Raw genomic sequence first — 20,783 nt, 5'->3', positions numbered from 1 at the left:
CAAAATGTGGATTCAATCTTTTATTTCTTTAACCATAGCACTTCACAACAACTATGCCTGGAAAAAAAATAGAAGTAAGGATGAAGGAGATGGTGAGAGACGGGGTGAGAGAGAATCCACCTGGCTCAGGGAAAGTTCTATAGCAGTGAATTTCACTTACCTACTGCATATGCACCCAGGCTGGACTATCTTCCAATGCAAAAAGAGCAGTAGCATGTTTTCCTTTTATACCTCAGTGTTCTTTTTGTTGCTCAGTTCCTAGGATTCTCCCTAAAATAGGGTGAAAATTCTAATATGTCTATGTTGGCTTTCCCCAAAACAAGTGGGGTGGATGGGAAGCAAACGGGTTTGGGGACGGCAGGAGTGAGTGCAAGAGAACAAGGACACAGCATCTTGCAAAATGAGGCCCCACTCATGCCCCAGGGGGGAATTTAAAAGCTTACCAGTCTCACTCAAAGATGCAAACTGGTCCCTCCTGCTCTTCATCAGGGCTTAATTTGATTCTCTGCCTCATATGCCAAGAACATGCTCTTTAATTGGATATGAAGATAGTTATCAGTTCACCAAGGAGGAGACTATTGTCATTTACGTCCCAAAAGGCTACAGTCATGAAGACTAGGTTTGTAATTGCTTCTGGAGGAAGCAGTTCATGTCTCACATACTTCTTTATCTGTACCAGACAAATGGAATAAACCAAGACCTCATCCCCACATTTCTAATCAAGGCTGTCTAAGAAAGATAACAACTTCCTGGCCTTTTAACGGCCAAAATCATTTGTCCCCTATGCACATTTTATTGGGTAGGAGAGGTGGCTATTGGTGCGGAGAAATGATTCCTAGGGCAGGTATCATTCTACTTTTAAGAATGGTTTTTATTTATGTGTAGAGTACAGGACAACAACAAGAGAAAGCAGATCTAAACAGACGCAAAAGCAAGGCAAAAAAAGAACACACCATGCGTCATAATGTATATGTCAGCAGTTAATAAAAGTGCTTGCTTCAATATGGTTTCATTCTTTGCTTGTTTATTGAACACAAATACAGGTGAAACTTGATAGATTAGAATATCTTGGAAAAGTCCATTTATGTAAGCAATTGTTTTCATTAGCTACTGGAGTTTAATATATGAGATAGACTCATGACATGCAAAGCGAGATATGTCAAGCCTTTATTTGTTATAATTGTGATGATTTTGGCTTTCAGCTGATGAAAACCCCAAAGTTGAAATTATTAATTTAGGGTTCTCATCATCTGTACGCCATAATCATCACAATTATAACAAATAAAGGCTTGACATATCTTGCTTTGCATGTCATGAGTCGATCTCATATATTACTTTCACCTTTTATGTTGAATTACTGAAAGAAATGAACCTTCCCACGATATTCTAATTTTTTGAGTTTCACCTGTATAGACTGATTTTCAAGAAACCAACTCTTCAGATAGCATTGTACAAGTACAAAATGACAACCATCAAAAATACAAAACAGGTGGGTATTTTATATTAAAAGAAAGACACCCAAAATTCCTACCAGTCATTAAATATATATATACAGAGTGATAGATGAAGCTGAACACATTATGAAGTGTGTGTGTGTGTGTGTGTGGTCTTCAGGACATGCCATGCTTAAATCTCCAAAAGAATGGAACTTGCCTGTTCTCACAGAGAATTGAATTCAGAAACTCCTGGAATCATACACTCATAGAATTGAGGAGTTGGAAGGGGCATCTGTTCCAACCTTCTGTAATGCAGGAATCTCAACTAAAGCACCATGAGGTTGTTTAATCTCACTGGAAGGGCAGATCCTGAAGTTGAGGCTCCAGTACTTTGGCCACCTCATGAGAAGAGAAGACTCCCTAGAAAAGACCCTGATGATGGGAAAGATGGAGGGCACAAGGAGAAGGGGACGGCAGAGGATGAGATGGTTGGACAGTGTTCTCGAAGCGACTGGCATGAGTTTGACCAAACTGCGAGAGGCAGTGAAGGATAGGCGTGCCTGGCGTGCTCTGGTACATGGGGCCACGAAGAGTCGGACACGACTGAACGACTGAACAACAACAAGATTTGTCGGCAGGCACCTAAGTAGACTCTCTGAATTAAATCATAAGGTGCACGTGCTGTCACAGGAGTGAAGGCAGTCCTTGAAATACCCTAGTTCCAAATCGGCAATGTTTAAAGGTCACCATTAGCACTTCCAAGTAGACTTTGGTTTGTGGAGAAAGTAGTGCAGCTGGTGCAGTATAGTTAAATGGTGTGGAGCCTCTTATAGCCAAAGGGCTACATATCTTCATAGCCAACATTTCAGGGGCTATATACAATAGGTAGGTAGGGCATAGAAGAAAAATTGAGACAACAATAGACATGACTCCTCCCTTTGTAAAGTAGGATATATTTCAGCTACACAAACCCCAAAATTTTCAACAAAACCCTGGTGAGCAAGAGTAATCAAAGCAATCCAAGGACACATTACAGTCAGACCAAAGAACTCTTATGAAAGGTTCCTAAGTGGGATTGAACAAGGAGAGTCCATTTCCTGTCTGTCATTCTTCTCTTCATTCAAAACCCGCTGGAGGATGACCATTAGGCTCTCCCTAGATTGACCTCCTTTCTTCCTCCCAACCAGAAAATAGAGGAAGGGGTTCACACAGCTGTTGAGGGAGGCACAAAACAAGGCATAATGGAGTGGAAGGGGAATATCCAGGCCTACAATGACTATAGCAATAAGAATGGCATTGAGTGGGAAAGCAAGCATGAGGAAGAAGAGGAGAGTAAGTAAAATAACTGTTAAAAGCCTTCCCCGCTTTCGCGGGTGTGATTTAAAGCACACTTTGATGAAAAGGATCACAGTTGAAATTGTCATGAGTGGGAGGCAAAGCAGTCCAGTCAAGAGAAATTGAAAATATGCTACAAAGATATAAAGAAAGTCGTTATCTGAGAGAAGGAAATCTGTTTCTTTGAGAATGTAGAGGACTATGGAGATCAGACAGGAGAGGACCCATATGACGGAACAAACAGTGGTGGACAAATGTGTCGGCCGGACACACCGATGCCAAATAGGGAAGAGGACAGACACACATCTGTCAATGCTGATGGCTGTCAGAAGAAGTTGTTCAGTGTTGTATGTGAAGGGAAAGAGACAAACTGCAATTCTATGAAGAACAGAATCAGTAAACTCAATAAAATAAAAGAACTCTAGGCTCAGGAGGAATGCAAAGTCAGCAACAGCCAAATTAAGGACGTAGGTGGTGAACGGTTTCCTCCTAATGCGGAAACCAAGAAGCCAGATGACAGTTCCATTCCCCAAAAATCCCATACAGCAGATAAGTAAAATGAAGCCATACATTATAGATTCTTCAAATGGGTTTTGCTGGAAATCTTTTTGGCCATTATTTGAGCTATTGTAAGTTTTATCATACTCATTGTCTGTCACAGCATCCGCAGCAGATTGCAAAGTCCCATTGATATGTCTTTCCATGATGAATGACTGCACGTGGAAATCTTGTCTCCTCTTCTGGAGTAGAAGTTTCCTCTAGAAAATGGAAAGTATCACAAAGAAGTCTGACTCAACAGGAATTCTGTGCAAAACACATAATGGTGAGAGCCAGGAGCCCATTGAACCACACATACACCCACAACTTTTGTCTATCAAGCCAGAAGTCATATATGTACAATTCTGTGCAATATAACTAAATCCTCCACATGGGACACACCCTCTGGATTTGTTCTCATAAAGCTGTTTTTGTACTTTAGTTAGTTTATCAGGAAATTGTGCTTCATTGGTGTCAAGAGAAGAGGTCAGCACAGCATTCCCTGGTCTACTTGCCCTATTGTCCAATTTGTAATGACTTCCCAAAATTGGGATTCAATCATATTTCTTTTACTATGGCCGAGCTCAACATTCCTGCCTAAGAAGAGATATCAGTAAGGATGAAGGAGATGGACTGAGACAGAGTGAGAAGGACTCCCCCTTGTTTAGGGAGTTTGTTAGAAAGTTCTATAGCAGTGAATTTCACTTACCTACTTACTGCATATGCATCCAGGTGGGACTATCTTCCAATGCAAAAACAGCAGGCTAGGAATGAATGAGCATGTGAGGAAGTTCTGAAAGAGAGGTCAGGCAGTAATGTAATATTATTATTATTATTATTATTATTATTATTATTATTATTATTACGTATAACTCAGTGGTTTTTTATGTCTTTTAATTTAATTTTTAACAACAACCAAAACCACAAACAAACATTTACACATACATATTACATACATTAATACATAAAAAATAAAAAAACTAACTAATTAGATAAGCAAAAATATACCTACATCGTTCAAATTCTTCTTTTACAATTATACCTTGTTACGATACTAACTGATAAATATATATACTGTGTTTTAGCCTTTCTATACCCAAAAGAAAGGCGGTATTAAATATTGACTTTAGACTTCCCTAATTCATCTCTCCATTTAACCAAGTTAGGCAAAACAAACAACAACAGGTATGACACTGACATCAATCGCTATGCTACTATTCATTATTCATAAGATTTAACATATTACTTTACTATTATATCTTTTCAAGATTGAACAAAGATTATTCCAATACTGGCACCATGTTGGTGCTACACCATTGTTTTAGATAATACAAAAAACTACCCCATTCCTCCATGAATCTATTTCTCGGAATATCTTTTATTTCCCCACCCCCCAAAAGATAAACCAGCTCAGTATATTCTAAGATTTTGTACAGCCATTCTTTTTTACTAGGAGTTATATTACTTTCCCAGCATGATGCCACCAGGATTCTTGCAGCCGTATAGGAAAAAAGTTCCTCACTTTATTTGGAATGTCGGGGGTTCTTATGCCTAAAATGTATGCTTCTGGTGTTTTTGGAAATTTGGTTTTAAGAATTGTTTCCAGTTCTAAATGAACTTCATTCCCAAATGTTTTGATTTTATTACATTCCCACCAGATATGATACAGACTCCGCACCTCCTCACATCTCCAACAGTTATTACTCATCTTTTTGTACATTCGCAATAGCTTATGTGGAGTGATATACCACCTGTAGAACATTTTTATTAGATTTTCTTTGATTGAATTACAAGTGCTAAATTTCCAGCTTGACTTCCATAGAACTCAGTGTTCTTTTTGTTGTTCAGTTCCTAGGATGCTCCCCAAAATAGAGTAAGCTTTCTGATATGTCTATATTAGCTTTCCCCTCACCAGGGAGTCTGTTTTTGATGGATGTGAAGCAAACAGGTTGGGGAGGGAGGTGTTTACCCAAGTAGTAGTGGCACCTTTAAGAAGCAATCATACTTGATTGATAAACAAATGAACAGATTCTCTTGGGGGTGATGACAGAAGGTTTACATGACTCTCCCCTCCAAATGCCCCTGCAATTTTCCTAGTCCAAGGCAACTGAGCATTAGCAGTTGTGGCTGTTGCTTTAGCTGCAGTTGAGAACTGATGGCATCACACCTTCCTGGCTTTCAACCTGGCCCTAATCCAGGCAGCTGTTTACATCTACATCCCTTTCCTCCATAGTAGCCTCATACACAGCGTGCTGGGAAGACTTAGCAGTCCTCCTTGCCTACCAGATTCTCTTTTACTGTAGTTTTGGGGTGATGTGGAAATTTCCAAGAACTGCCAAGAAACCCAAGTAACTAATGTGCGGACTTCTAATGATGGGGTATGGATGTAAATAACCTTCACTTGTAAGGCCCAAGAGCAAGGAAAGTGCTCTACTGGCATTCTGAGAGTTGACTCAATAAGTGACTTATAGAAAGGGTATAACTATTATTGTGTAGCTTCATGCTACAGTTTAGTCAGTCACAGGACAAAGAAAGGAATTAAAGAATTAAAGAGAGTGTATAAGTTTATATATTAAGCTGAATTCCATGATTGTGTTTGCTTCTGGGAATGTGCTCGCTTTGTATTCCCTTAATAAAACCAACTTTCCAACTTCACTGATCAGTCATAGGTGCAGTTACAGGTGGTTAGCCGTGTTGGTCTGCCATAGTCGAAACAAAATAGGAAATTCTTTCCAGTAGCACCTTAGAGACCAACTGAGTTTGTTCTTGGTATGAGCTTTCGTGTGCATGCATCTGAAGAAGTGTGCATGCACACGAAAGCTCATACCAAGAAACAAACTCAGTTGGTCTCTAAGGTGCTACTGGAAAGAATTTCCTATTTTGTTCAGTCATAGGTGAATTGCCTGCACTGGACTTGTTTCACTTGAAATGACCCAGTCTATCCTGCAGTACCTATTAAGATACATTAATCTCATTGTGTCTGGATACAATGTTTGTTCTCTCTCTTGGCAAAACCTCAGGAAGTGACCTTTTACTGAGTCCGACTATTGGTCTATCAAGATCAGGACCTGTCAAACTGACTCTCAGTGCCACTCTCTAACATTTTAAAAAGTGGTCTTTCAAATCCTACCTGGAGGTGCTGGGAATTAACCTTCCGCAAGCATTGCAGCTACAGCCTTTCCTGTAATTTTTTCACCCAACCTTGTGACTAACTGCAGATCAGCAATCTTCAGAGATGATGAGTGCAAGAGAACAAGGACACAGCATCTTGCACTTGGGGTGGTAGGTCATAAGGAGTTACTGGTAAGAGACAGAAAATGTGGCCCCACTCATGCCCCAGGGGAAAATCTAAAATCTTACCAGTCTCACTCAAAGATGCAGGAAGGTCCCTCCTGTTCTTTGTCTGGCTTTAATTTGATTCTCTGCCTCATAGGACAAGAGGGTGCTCTTTAATTGGATATGAAGATAATTATCATTTCACCAAGGAGGAGGAGACTATTGTCATTTATGTCCCCAAAAGCTACAGTCATGAAGATCAGGTTTGTAATTGGTTCTGGAGGAAGCAGCTCATGTCTCACGTACTTCTTTATCTGTACCAGACAAATGGAATAAATCTAGACCTCATCCCCAAATTTCTAATCAAGGCTGTCAAAGCAAGATAACAACTTCCTGGCCTTTTAACAGCCATAATCATTTGTCCCCTATGCACATTTTATTGGGTAGGGGAGGGGACTATTGGTGGGGAGAAATGATTCCTAGAGCGGGAAGGGGGGGTTGCTCTTGATTACGCCAACTAGGTGTAGGGTGGCAAGGAGTCAGAGCCATTAGCTATGACTCCTGAAGTGTGAAGATCCACCAGGTCATCCCCACCCCCCGTTTCATTAGCAGTCAATTCCATGGTAACCAATGTAGCATTCATTTATTTTCATTTAATTCATAACACTTATACAGTGCTTGATTGTAAAACACACATACACACACACATCTCAAAACAGCTTACAAAAGAATAAACAGAAACTTCAAGAAGAATCACAACCATACTTTAAAACATGCAAAAGTTAAAATGCTGAAGCAGATCGAAAATATGTTAAGTACCTTTACATGATATATTGTTCTTATGGTAATATCATTTGAACTCCAATTAACATTAATATCTATATGAAGCCATTGGATGCGATCATTAGAGGTTTACGAGCAAGGTGTCAGAAGTGCGATGATGTTGACACGCAGTTCTCCTTTTCCATAACATATGAATCGGGAGAGTCTGTGAAAGCTTTGAACTGGTGTCTGGATGCAGTAGTGGTCTGGATGAGGGCTGAATTCTATGAAGATGGGGGCTCTTTGTGTGGGTGGTCCCCATATTTTGGAAATCGGCAAGTTCCCTGTTCCGAGTGGGGTTGCACTCCCTTAGTAGGAGCAAGTGTGAATTTTGGCGGTACTTCTGGATATATCTTTGTGACTAGATGTTCAGGTGTCCTCTGTGACTAGGAGTGCCTTTTACCAGCTATGGCAATTCCTGGACAGGGATAGCCTGACCACTGCAGGCCATGCATTGGTAACCTCGTGGCTAGATTGCTGTGATGTGCTTGATGTGGGGCTGCTCTTGAATCTGGTTTGGAAGTTCCAGCAGATGCAGAATGCTGCTGGCAGATTGCTGATGGGAGCTTCTCACTGAGAACATGTGACGGCATTGTTAAAACAGCTGCTCTGGCTGTTCCTGAGCCAGATTCACGATTCTAGTATTGATTTATATATACCTTGTATATGAGGAACTCAAAAAGATTTTTGGGTTAACTTTCTTAAAAAACCCAGAAGCTTTCCTTCTGAGTATTATAGGTAAAGATATTCTGGGAAAAGTAAGAGATATATTTCTATGTGCCACAGCAGCAGCATGAACCCTGATAGCGATGAACTGGAAGGGGGGAAATATCCCAGCGATAAAGGACTGGCAAAATAAGCTACAGGAATATGCAGAAATGGATCAGTTAACGAATAGCTTAAGAGGAAATACAAGCCAAGCTTTTGTGTTAAAATGGGAAAAGTATAGAAAATATCTACAAAGCAATAACAATGGTATAAAGTCTATGGCAGCCTTTGAGTGACCCTGGAGTTGTAAAATTTGAAGGTGACAAGTTTAGGTTAAGCTCTGTTCTAAGAATGTATGAGAATGGTTATAAAGGAGAAGACAACAAAGTTAAGGACATTCACAAGTAGATAAGAATTGTTCATTGGGGAACGATAGGAAGTCTAAATGTTTGTCTGTTTTGGTACTTGGTTGAGTAGAGGTGGTCTTTTTTGTTTTGTTTTGTGGTTTTATTTTTTTAATTTTGATTTTTGATTTTTCTGAGAAGTTGATGAAACATAAAACATATGTATATAAATTGTACTTTTATACCTGTAATGTGTTAGAATTGATGGGTTATTCTTGTTGTTGATGTGAGCTGACATTTTGTTTTGTTCTGTTTTGTTTTTTTGCAATAAAAACAATTTAAAAGAAGTATTGATTTACATAGCCCCAAACAACTTGGCTATAGGATACCTCAGGGATCACCTGAACCCTTGTATTCCAGCTTGAGCAATTAGACCATTTGCATGAGCATCTTTGGGCATTCCCTGGATTGTGGCGGTTCATTTGACAACAAAAAGAATTTAAGCCTGGTTCTGTGGAGCACCCTACTTCCTCCACAGTGGTCTATTGGTATTTGTTGTTGTTGTTGTTAAAAAAATACCCTTTAATATCCATACTGTCAGGAGGTCCTACACACGAATAGGAGTCCAGCAGAGACACATGCCTGACTGGCATGTTCTCTCCCTCCTGACCATTTGGTCGGGAGATTCAAAAGCTTTCTCCAGCCCGAATATCACAGCGACTGATACCAAGAGGCATCAGCACACTTTAGGATCAGCAGAGTATAGGCAGTCAGCGTTCAGACTCAGTAGCATAGCAATTTGGCTAAATTACATTTATTTACATATATACACTTGGAGCATCGTAACTCATCTCCTTCCTCTTCAGCATCAGATGGCAAAGAGAGAACAGAGGACAAAAGTCCTACATCATGGAAACAAAGTAATAAAAACATCCTGTCTCTGTCACTTCCCACAATGTGGAATGAAAACATACACCGTCATGTGATAAAAGCAATCCCATGACTGCACACGGGGAATGAATATTTACACATACTGCCTTTGGCATGTTCTATTATCTCTTTTTAATTAACTTTCATGAAGAGTCGGACACGACTGAACGACTGAACAGCAAGGATTGTCGGTAGGCACCTAAGTAGAGTCTCTGAATTAAATCATAAGGTGAACGTGGTGTCACAGGAGTGAAGGCAGTCCTTGAAATACCCTAGTTCCATTTTGGCAATGTTTAAAGGTCACCATTAGCACTTCCAAGTAGACTTTGGTTTGTGGAGAAAGTGGTGCAGCTGGTACAGTATAGTTAAATGGTGTGGAGCCTCTTACAGCCAAAGGGGTACATATCTTCATAGCCAACATTTCAGGGGCTGTATACAATAGGTAGGTGGGGCATAGAAGAAAAAATGAGATAACAATAGACATGACTCCTCCCTTTGTAAAGTAGGATATATTTCAGCTACACAAACCCCAAAATGTTCAACAAAACCCTGGTGAGCAAGAGGAATCAAAGCAGTCAAAGGACACATTAAAGTCAGACCAAAGAACTCTTATGAAAGGTTCCTAAGTGGGATTGAACAAGGAGAGTCCATTTCCTGTCTGTCATTCTCCTCCTCATTCAAAACCCGCTAGAGGATGACCATTAGGCTCTCCCTAGATCGACCTCCTTTCTTCCTCCCAACCAGAAAATAGAGCAAGGGGTTCACACAGCTGTTGAGGGAGGCACACAACAAGGCATAATGGAGTGGAACGGGAATAATCAGGCCTACAATGAATATAGCAATAAGAATGGCATTGAGTGGAAAAGCAAGCATGAGGAAGAAGAGGAGAGTAAGTAAAATAACTGTTAAAAGCCTTCCCCGCTTTCGTGGGTTTGATTTAAAACACACTTTGATGAAAAGGATCATAGTTGAAAATGTCATGAGTGGGAGGCAAAGCAGTCCAATCAAGAGAAATGGTAAATATTCTATGAAGAAAAAAAGAAAGATGTTATATGACGTAAGGAAATCTGTTTCTTTGAGAATGTAGAGGACTATGGAGATCAGACCGGAGAGGACCCATATGAGGGCACACACAGTGGTGGACAAATGTGTCGGCCGGACACACCGATGCCAAATAGGGAAGAGGACAGACACACATCTGTCAATGCTGATGGCTGTCAGAAGAAGTTGTCTGGTGTTGTATGTAAAGGCTAAGAGATAAAGAGCAATGCTATAAATAACATCATAAGTAAAGTCAATAAAATAAAAGAACTCCAGGCTCAGGACGAATGCAAAGTCAGCAACAGCCAAATTAAGGATGTAGGTGGTGAACGGTTTCCTCCTAATGCGGAAACCAAGAAGCCAGATGACAGTTCCATTCCCCAAAAATCCCATACAGCAGATAAGTAAAAGGAAGCCATACATTATAGATTCATCAAATGGGTTTTGCTTTAAATCTTTTTGGCCATTATTTGAGCTATTGTAAGTTTTGTTATACTCATTATCCGTCACAGCATCCGCAGCGGATTGCAAAGTCCCATTGATATGTCTTTCCATGATGAATGACTGCACGTGGAAATCTTGTCCCCTCTTCTGGAGTAGACGTTTCCTCTAGAAAATGGAAAGTATCACAAAGAAGTTTGACTCAACAGGAATTCTGTGCAAAACACATAATGGTGAGAGCCAGGAGCCCATTGAACCCACACATACACCCACAACTTTTCTCTATCAAGCCAAAAGTCATAAGTACAATTCTGTGCAATCTAACTAAATCCTCCACATGGGACACACCCTCTGGATTTCTTCTCATAAAACTGTTTTTGTACTTATAGTTAGTTTATCAAAAAATTGTGTTTCATTGGTGTCAAGGGAAGAGGTCAGCACAGCATTCCCTGGTCTACTTGCCCTATTGTCCAATTTGTAATGCCTTTCCAAAATTGGGATTCAATCATATTTCTTTTACTAGGGCCAAGCTCAACATTCCTGCATAGGAAGAGATATCAGTAAGGATGAAGGAGATGGACTGAGACAGAGTGAGAAGGACTCCCCCTTGTTTAAGGAGTTTGTTAGAAAGTTCTATAGCAGTGAATTTCACTTACCTACTTACTGCATATCCATCCAGGTGGGACTATCTTCCAATGCAAAAACAGCAGGCTAGGAATGAATGAGCATGTGAGGAAGTTCTGAAAGAGAGGTCAGGCAGTAATGTAATATTATTATTATTATTATTATTATTATTATTATGATGATGATGATGATGTATAACTCAGTGGGTTTTTTTATGTCTTTTAATTAAATTTTTAACAACAACCAAAACCACAAACAAACATTTACACATACATATTACATGCATTCATACATAAAAATGAAAACAAACTAACTAATTAGATAAGCAAAAATATACCTACATCGTTCAAATTCTTCTTTTGCAATTATACCTTGTTACGATACTAACTGATAAATATATATACTGTGTTTTAGCCTTTCTATACCCAAAAGAAAGGCGGTATTAAATATTGACTTTAGACTTCCCTAATTCATCTCTCCATTTAACCAAGTTAGGCAAAACAAACAACAACAGGTATGACACTGACATCAATCGCTATGCTACTATTCATTATTCATAAGATTTAGCATATTACTTTACTATTATATCTTTTCAAGATTGAACAAAGATTATTCCAATACTGGCACCATGTTGGTGCTACACCATTGTTTTAGATAATACAAAAAACTACCCCATTCCTCCATGAATCTATTTCTCGGATTATATTTTATTTCCCCACCCCCCAAAAGATAAACCAGCTCAGTATATTCTAAGATTTTGTACAGCCATTCTTTTTTACTAGGAGTTATATTACTTTCCCAGCATGATGCCACCAGGATTCTTGCAGCCGTATAGGAAAAAAGTTCCTCACTTTATTTGGAATGTCGGGGGTTCTTATGCCTAAAATGTATGCTTCTGGTGTTTTTGGAAATTTGGTTTTAAGAATTGTTTCCAGTTCTAAATGAACTTCATTCCCAAATGTTTTGATTTTATTACATTCCCACCAGATATGATACAGACTCCGCACCTCCTCACATCTCCAACAGTTATTACTCATCTTTTTGTACATTCGCAATAGCTTATGTGGAGTGATATACCACCTGTAGAACATTTTTATTAGATTTTCTTTGATTGAATTACAAGTGCTAAATTTCCAGCTTGACTTCCATAGAACTCAGTGTTCTTTTTGTTGTTCAGTTCCTAGGATGCTCCCCAAAATAGAGTAAGCTTTCTGATATGTCTATATTAGCTTTCCCCTCACCAGGGAGTCTGTTTTTGATGGATGTGAAGCAAACAGGTTGGGGAGGGAGGTGTTTACCCAAGTAGTAGTGGCACCTTTAAGAAGCAATCATACTTGATTGATAAACAAATGAACAGATTCTCTTGGGGGTGATGACAGAAGGTTTACATGACTCTCCCCTCCAAATGCCCCTGCAATTTTCCTAGTCCAAGGCAACTGAGCATTAGCAGTTGTGGCTGTTGCTTTAGCTGCAGTTGAGAACTGATGGCATCACACCTTCCTGGCTTTCAGCCTAGCCCTAATCCAGGCAGCTGTTTACATCTACATCCCTTTCCTCCATAGTAGCCTCATACACAGCATGCTGGGAAGATTTAGCAGTCCTCCTTGCCTACCAGATTCTCTTTTACTGTAGTTTTGGGGTGATGTGGAAATTTCCAAGAACTGCCAATAAACCCAAGTAACTAATGTGCAGACTTCTAATGATGGGGTATGGATGTAAATAACCTTCACTTGTAAGGCCCAAGAGCAAGGAAAGTGCTCTACTGGCATTCTGAGAGTTGACTCAGTAAGTGACTTATAGAAAGGGGATAACTATTATTCTGTAGCTTCACGTTACAGTTTAGTCACTCACAGGACAAAGAAAGGAATTAAAGAATTAAAGAAAGTGTATAAGTTTATATGTTAAGCTGAAATCCATGATTGTGTTTGCTTCTGGGAATGTGCTCGCTTTGTATTCCCTTAATAAAACCAACTTTCCCAAAACTTCACTGATCAGTCATAGATGAATTGCCTCCACTGGACTTGGTTCACTTGAAATAACCCAGTCTATCCTGCAGTACCTATTAAGTTACATTAATCTCATTGTGTCTGGATACAATGTTTGTTCTCTCTCTTGGCAAAACCTCACGAAGTGACCTTTTACTGAGTCCGACTATTGGTCTATCAAGATCAGGACTTGTCAAACTGACTCTCAGTGCCACTCTCTAGCATTTTTAAAAGTGGTCTTTCAAACCCTACCTGGAGGTGCTGGGAATTAACCTTCTGCAAGCATTGCAGCTACAGCCTTTCCTGTAAATTTTTCACCCAACCTTTTGACTAAATGCAGATCAGCAATCTTCAGAGATGATGAGTGCAAGAGCACAAGGACACAGCATCTTGCACTTGGGATGGTAGGTCATAAGGAGTTACTGGTAAGAGACAGAAAATGTGGCCCCACTCATGCCCCAGGGGGAAATGTAAAATCTTACCAGTCTCACTCAAAGATGCAGAACGGTCCCTCCTGTTCTATGTCTGGCTTTAATTTATTCTTTGCCTCATAGGACAAGAAGATGCTCTTTAATTGGATATGAAGATAATTATCAGTTCACCAAGGAGGAGGAGACTACTGTCATTTATGTCCCAAAAGGCTACAGTTATGAAGACTAGGTTTGTAATTGGTTCTGGAGGAAGCAGCTCATGTCTCACGCACTTCTTTATTTGTACCAGACAAATGGAATAAATCAAGACCTCATCCCCACATTTCTAATCAAGGCTGTCTAAGCAAGATAACAACTTCCTGCCCTTTTAACGGCTAAAAGCATTTGTCCTGTATGGGTCTTTAATTGGGTGGGAGAAGTGTCTATTGGTGGGGAGACACAATTACCAAGGATGGTAGGTTACGCCAACTAGGCGGAGGGGGCAAGCATTCAGAGTCATTTGCTGTGACTTGTGGAAAGTGGCAGATTCACCAGGTCATCCTTCTCCTTCTCACCTTCATTAGCAGGCAATTCCATGGTAACCAATGTCACATTTATTTCATTTCATTTATTTCATAAAACTTATACACTTCTTGATTGTAGAGAAAGAAAGAAAAACCACCCAAAGCAGCTTACAAAAGAATAAACAGAAATATCAAGAAATATCAAAACCATACTTTAAAACATGAAAAGTTAAAATGTTGAAGCAGATTGAATATATGTTAAGCTTCTTTACATGATATATTTCACTTGCGGTATATCATTTGAACTCTAATTAACATTAATATATATTTAATATCTATATGAAGCCACTGGATGCGATCATTAGGAGTTTTGGGGCAAGGTATCAGCAGTGTTGATGCTGACAAACAGCTCTCCCTTTTCATAACATATGAATCAGGAGAGGCTGTGAAAGCTTTGAACCGGTGTCTGAATGCAGTAGTGGTCTGGATTAGGGCTCATCAACTGTGTTTGAATTCTAGGAAGATGGGAGCTCTTTGGGTGGGGTGGGGGTCCCTATGTTTTGGGAATTGAGAAACTTGCTGTTCTTAGTGTGGTTGCACTCCCTTTGAAGGAGCAAGTGTGAAGTTTGGGGGTTCTTCTGGATACATCTTTGTCACTAGATGCTCAGGTGTCCTCTGTGACTGGGAGAGTCTTTTAGCAGCTCTGGCTGTTCCTGGACAGGGATACCCTGACCACTACAAACCATGCATTGGTAACCTCATGGCTAGATTGCTGTGATGTGCTTGATGTGGTGCTGCTCATGGGTCTGGTCTGGAAGTTCTGGAAGATGCAGAATGCTGCTGCCAGATTGCTGATGGGAGCTTCTCATTGAGAACATGTGACTCCATTGTTAAAACAGCTGCTCTGGGTTTTCCTGAGCCAGGTTCAAGATTCTTCTATTGATTGACAGAACCTCAAAGAATTTGGCTCTTGGATACCTCAGGGATCACCTGAATCCTTGTATTCCAGCTTGAGCAATTACACCATTTGCATGAGCATCTTTGGTCATTCCCAGGATTGTTAAGGAACATTTGACAACATTTTTTTTACGCCCTGTTTTGTGGAACACCCTGCTGATAGAGATTTGGTAGCCACTTTCTGTGCCAACTTTGCCAGGTGAAAATCTTTCTATTCTCCCAGGACTTCATGGGCAATTAAAGAGTACATCCTCCACAATGGTCTATTGATGGTTGTTGTTGTTGTTGTTGTTGGAAAAAATCCCTTTAATATCCATACAGCTATTGCATGTTCTATTATCTCTTTTTATTATTAGTTGGAATATTTTCAAAGGAGTTATCTGATGTATTTTCAAAGGTTTGGGAGCTATGTGTTTGTTTCTGTGTGTGTGTGTGTGTGTGTGTGTGTGTGTGTGTAATATGTTAAGATATAACTGTACATTAAAACATATATATTAAAACTCGGGTAGTTCATCCACTATACAAATAACCTATTTTCTAGATAATTTAGAATCTCCTTACAGACGATTGAAGTGGCATGATTCCCCCCCTCCCGCCCCCCAATTACATCTCTTAAGAAAATAAAGTTGATTTCCCCCCCCCCCCTTAACGTCCTTCAGTCTAGGAGACTTTAACTATACCCCTGAAATTACACCAAAAAATAGCCACAGGAAATCTCATTAAAATAAGCAAAGAGCTTTTAATCTATAAGTTGTTATTGTATACTGTTTTAAATGTCTATTTCACTTTAGGAAAGTTGTCTCAGTTGTGCTTCTTGAATTGATCTTTGACCGTAATAATAAATTATTATTAATATTAAGCAAAGAGCAATAAGAAAATGAAACAAGCACCAAGTACTAAAAGCATCACATAACCAGCAGTTGAAGAAATGAGATGAGGGTTTATTTCTGTTCCTCCCCAGTCATGAGAGCCAGTGTGGTGTATTGGTTAAGACCGGTAGACTCGTAATCTGGGGAACCGGGTTCGCATCTCCACTCCTCCACATGCAGCTGTTGGGTGACCTTGGGCTAGTCACACTTCTCTGGAGTCTCTCAGCCTCACTCACCCAACAGAGTGTTTGTTGTGGGGGAGGAAGGGAAAGGAGAATTTTGGCCGCTTTGAGACTCCTTTGGGTAGTGATAAAGCGGGATATCAAATCCAAATTCTTCTTCTCTTCTTCTTCTTATACAGTCAACAGTGAAAAGCAGCAGGTTTGCAAAAAAGAGGGCTAAGGGGAACATAGATTGTCATAGCAAGAGGTGTAATTGTGGAGATCTCTGATTACTTTGAACATATCACACCTGTGTCTGGATTGGGACTTCTACCTCCTCTCTGCAGTCTTCCTCCTCCTTGAAAAGCCTCTGGAGTATGACTTTCATGCTCTCCCTAGACTGACCCCTCTTTCTCCTCCCGACCAGGAAATAAATCAGTGGCTTAATGCTGCTGTTTAGGCAGCAGCAAAAGACCCCAGTGAGTAGTGCATTAGGAAATGGGAGATCGGGGGAAGAAAATATTAAATAATGGAAGGTAAATGGAGAAGCAAACAAGAGGGAAAAGAGGAGCACCATCAGGATGGCTATTAAAACATTTCCTTGCTGCCTCTGCTGTGATCTCAAGCAAACTTTGATGAAGAGGATGATAGTGGAAACAGTCATGAGCGAGAGGCAAAACACAGCACTCACTAGCAACTGGTACCAAACAAAATCTACTCCAAAGATGACAGTGGCATTCAGGATTTGCACTAGAGTGATCAGGAAAGCAAGGCTCCATAGGACGGCACACACAATGATGGACAGGTTGGGTGGCCGGCGACATCGATGCCAAACGGGGAAGGCGGCAGAAACACAGCTGTCAATGCTGATGGCTGTCAGCAGAAATTGACCGATGAGGTTCATGGAGAAAAAGCAACAGATCGCTAAATAGTAAACCTGGAGATTGACAAGCTGCGGATGAAAATGATCGAGGAAGACAATTATCCTCCAAGGAACTAAGCCTAGGAGGACCCCAAGGTCAGCAACAGCCAAATTCAGGATATAGGTTGCGAAAACAGCCCTTTTCATGCAAAAACCGAGAAACCAGATGACAGTTCCATTCCCTAAAAGTCCGAAGATGCTAAGGAGGATAATGCAGACAAGGATAATAACAACCGTTACATCATATGGTGGCATTTTGTCAACAAAATCTGTATAGTCTGGGAGCTCGGTTGCATTGTGTATTCTATTATATTCCTCTTCAGCACCAAAGGGGATTGGAGAGTGCAGGCTATTATTGGCCATGATGTTCAATCTCTTCTCTTTCAGCTACTTCTTGCGGAGTCACCTACAGGGAAAAACAGAGAAAAAAGAGAAGTTTGTTTATGTTATAATGCTGAAAAATATTACACTGCATCCTGCAGTTGGTTATAAATCTCCCATTTTTGTTCTCATTGTCAATTGAAAGGGCAGAGATCGCTGTGGAGCACTGAGATCTCGCTTCAGTGATGTTACTTTCTTAGAGACTAGAAGCTGTCATAAATCAAACAGGTTTAAATTCAGCTGGCATAAAGTAACGTCAGATTCAAACCCTGCCTATCAGCTGTGCTGCTCTGGCTCTGTCTAAGCCTGGTGGAAGGAAAACAAGCCTTTTAGGAACTTCTTCTATACTAAGTTTTTCACTCACATGACTGAACTAAATGTGTTTGGGATCCAGCCTAAACCCCCACCTCTCTGGCCCCATCCTGAGAACAACCCCAGAACATGCCTTTTCTAGGACTTACATAGCATTCAGTCTAAGCAGCCTCAGCTCAGGTGGCTCAGTGACACATGAGAGAGAGATCATACAGTGAGATAAAACACTGTATCTCTTCTTTGTCCTCTTTTGGTTCTCACCCAACGTTACAACCCTTGACCTGACCTGACCCACTTTATTCTGCAACATCTGCCAACACTCAAAGGACTCAATTATTCTGGATCTAATGTTCTCTCCCTCCCTCTGAACAAAACAATTGCCCTATACTGCGCCAAAGCAGAGCTCCTTTTTTTGGCCGGAACTTTACTCTAATTATTACTGTATTGTTATTAAAAATCCTGATTGGTTCTCCGCCTGGCCAATCACGAGTGGGCAAGGGAACGGCCCATCAGGACCTAGCACTCCTCCTTTTCGCCATGTGCGTCAACATTCATCACCCAACCTCGGGGCTGCTCTGCAAAGTCTGGGGGCTTGCATCGCAGCGCCTGGCGGAGCGGGGCCACTTGATGCTGCCGCTTTCTCCTTCTTCGCCCGGGCGGGCGAGCTCCTTGTTGTTTCCAGGTGGCGATTTCACTTGGCGGTGTAGCTCAGGTGAAACTGCTGCCGGCTGCCGCTCCTATGTCCCTCTGCGAACCTGCAAGCCGCCCTGTCACTCCTGTTTGCACGCACCAGCCAGAGAGGCAGGGGTGCAAGCTCCGTGGACTGGCAGAACTGACGCACGGGGTCAGGGAGGCCTTTTGGGGGGCTCTGGGGGTGGGGTCACTTCTGGGTATTCCCATTATACGCGATTTTGCGTGCGCGCAGGGGTTTGTAACGGTACGCCCGCGTAAAAGGGGACTCATCTGTAGGCTACTACAATGGGGCTCACTCCAGAGTAAATTGTGTTAGGAATTAGGATCACATCCTTAGACGCATAGGCGTAAGCAAGAATTATTTGAAGGACGCGGGCTTTATGTTTGGAGGTGCCAGAACCAAGTTACCTGCGACACAATTAGTCATTTAGGTCTTTTTTTTTTTTTACTTGATGGGGGCACCTGCTCGCTGCACCCCCCCCCCGCTACACCCATGATTAGACATGAATGAATAAAAACTTCTTTCTAGCATCTCAAAAATTGTACCAAGTCCCACATTCGGTACTACCTTCACATCCACGAAGAATACTGAGTCTGTCTTATTTCTTCCCTTTGATGAGTCAAAAGATAGGAGACTCCATCAAACACGTGTCAGTTGTCTTCTAGTAGTTCCAGAGAGCTTCACTTCCGTAACGACAATCATTCGTCTTACCTGTAGGAGAAAAAGCAGCGAAGATTCTCCAGCCCTGGTTTAACTGCGCTACTTCCAGCACTGAGAGATACACTTGCAGACAGATCAGAAACTTGTTATCCAAAAGGAGCCACGGGGCGTATACAAAAGGAAAGCCAAACCCAGCAGGGTATTTGAGGACGGGGGGAAAAAAAACCTCTCTCCACCCTACTTTCCAGAGATATGAAGACGCTCTCTTGAAAAACCGATACCTACCGAGTTAGGAAATGAAAGACGGGGGCAAATCAAACAGTTAAAACTCCGGAAATTCCACGGTAGTAAAAGCAGCAACCGTGACAGAGCGATGCGACCCCGTTACTCTCAGAGTGAGGCTAATTTTGGAAGGAAGACACTAAGTTTGGAAGGCAAATGGGAAGGGAAGTGAGGAGGCGGTGCCTCTGGGAAGGGTTTGCAGCGGGAATGAAGGGTGTGCGTGAAATAATCTCTAGAGTGGAAGCTGGAAGGGACCTTGTGGGTAAGGAAGAAAGCCTGAAGAGAAGAGGGCGCTTGGAGGGACCTCGGGGATTGTCGCAAATTCTAGGCAACCGTAAACGCCCTTTCTCAATAGAGTGAGTCTAGTGAGCGCAGACTTCCTTTGCAGTGAACAAGTCATAGGGTTGCAGGGAGAGAGATCCCAGGACAGGAAGAATAGCGGAAAGGAGAGTGGTGAGGATTTGTCACTGGAAATGGAATAGGGAAGGAACTAGGAGGTGAGCAAGAAAGAGAAAAGGAGAGAAGTTTTTTTTATTAAAAAAAAAACTATGGGGGGGGGGATAGTCAATTTCTATGCTGTCCCCAGCCAAACAGTTCAGGGACATTGTCCATAACATTTTGGCCACATTCTTTACCTGAAGGATTTACCTTTGTTACCTTTGCACTGAGCAACTTCTTGGTTGGGGGAAGCAAAGGAGAAACCAGATCTCCGTTTGCATGGAGAAGGTCCCGGGTGTCATTCTTGGCACCTGCAGGTAGGGCTAGGAAAGTCCCTGCCTGAAACTGTGGACAGATGCTGACAGGTAATGCAGACCAGCATCTCCCACCTGGCATTCTCCAGATGATTTGGTCTACAATTCTCATCATATCTGACCATTAGTCGTGCTGGCTGTGGATAGTGGGAGTTGGAGTTTGCAGGGTTTCAGGTAGGGAAAAGGTGTGCTAGGAATGGGGAGCCTCCAGCCAGCAGGCCAAACAAGACCTAATTTTGCAGGGAAGGCTGTTTCTCCCAAACCTCACCTGCCTGTCACACATGATATCATATGTAATATCAACTGTGGGGCATGTAAAGAATACATGACTAGAAAGGAAGTACACTGAGATCCAGTGCCGAGGGCCTTCTGGCGGTTCC

At 41.3% G+C, this 20,783-nt stretch overlaps 2 protein-coding genes and 1 pseudogene across 5 annotated transcripts; all 3 read right to left on the bottom strand.

Annotated features, from left to right (window-relative positions):
- Nucleotides 1-2,488: 2,488 nt before the first annotated feature.
- LOC117050456 (mas-related G-protein coupled receptor member H-like) lies at nt 2,489-3,475 on the bottom strand. The gene has a single exon (XM_033156121.1). It carries the CDS (start codon nt 3,473-3,475, stop codon nt 2,489-2,491), a length of 987 nt encoding a protein of 328 aa, XP_033012012.1.
- Nucleotides 3,476-9,997: 6,522 nt separating this feature from the next.
- Nucleotides 9,998-14,486, bottom strand: LOC117050455 (annotated as a pseudogene).
- Nucleotides 14,487-16,566: 2,080 nt separating this feature from the next.
- Nucleotides 16,567-19,814, bottom strand: LOC117049408 (mas-related G-protein coupled receptor member X3-like). Of its 4 annotated transcripts, XM_033154064.1 has the most exons (3): nt 19,655-19,814; nt 19,277-19,420; nt 16,567-17,728 (listed from the first exon to the last, which is right to left on the bottom strand). In XM_033154064.1, exon 3 carries the CDS (start codon nt 17,683-17,685, stop codon nt 16,705-16,707), a length of 981 nt encoding a protein of 326 aa, XP_033009955.1. In that variant the 5' UTR covers nt 17,686-17,728; nt 19,277-19,420; nt 19,655-19,814; the 3' UTR covers nt 16,567-16,704. The 4 variants fall into 4 exon arrangements, with proteins under 4 accessions (XP_033009955.1, XP_033009952.1, XP_033009954.1 ...); XM_033154061.1 differs by having other exon boundaries at nt 19,277-19,814; XM_033154063.1 differs by lacking the exon at nt 19,277-19,420 and having other exon boundaries at nt 19,421-19,814.
- Nucleotides 19,815-20,783: the final 969 nt, after the last annotated feature.

Source organism: Lacerta agilis, chromosome 7 (genome assembly GCF_009819535.1).
Source record: "Lacerta agilis isolate rLacAgi1 chromosome 7, rLacAgi1.pri, whole genome shotgun sequence".
Lineage (NCBI taxonomy): Eukaryota > Metazoa > Chordata > Lepidosauria > Squamata > Lacertidae > Lacerta > Lacerta agilis.
This window is presented reverse-complemented; position numbering and strand designations above follow the sequence as displayed.

Excerpts from the sequence above, each read along its gene's own strand:
- LOC117050456 (XM_033156121.1), bottom strand. The coding sequence starts at position 3,475 with ATGGAAAGACATATCAATGGGACTTTGCAATCTGCTGCGGATGCTGTG.
- LOC117049408 (XM_033154061.1), bottom strand. The coding sequence starts at position 17,685 with ATGGCCAATAATAGCCTGCACTCTCCAATCCCCTTTGGTGCTGAAGAG.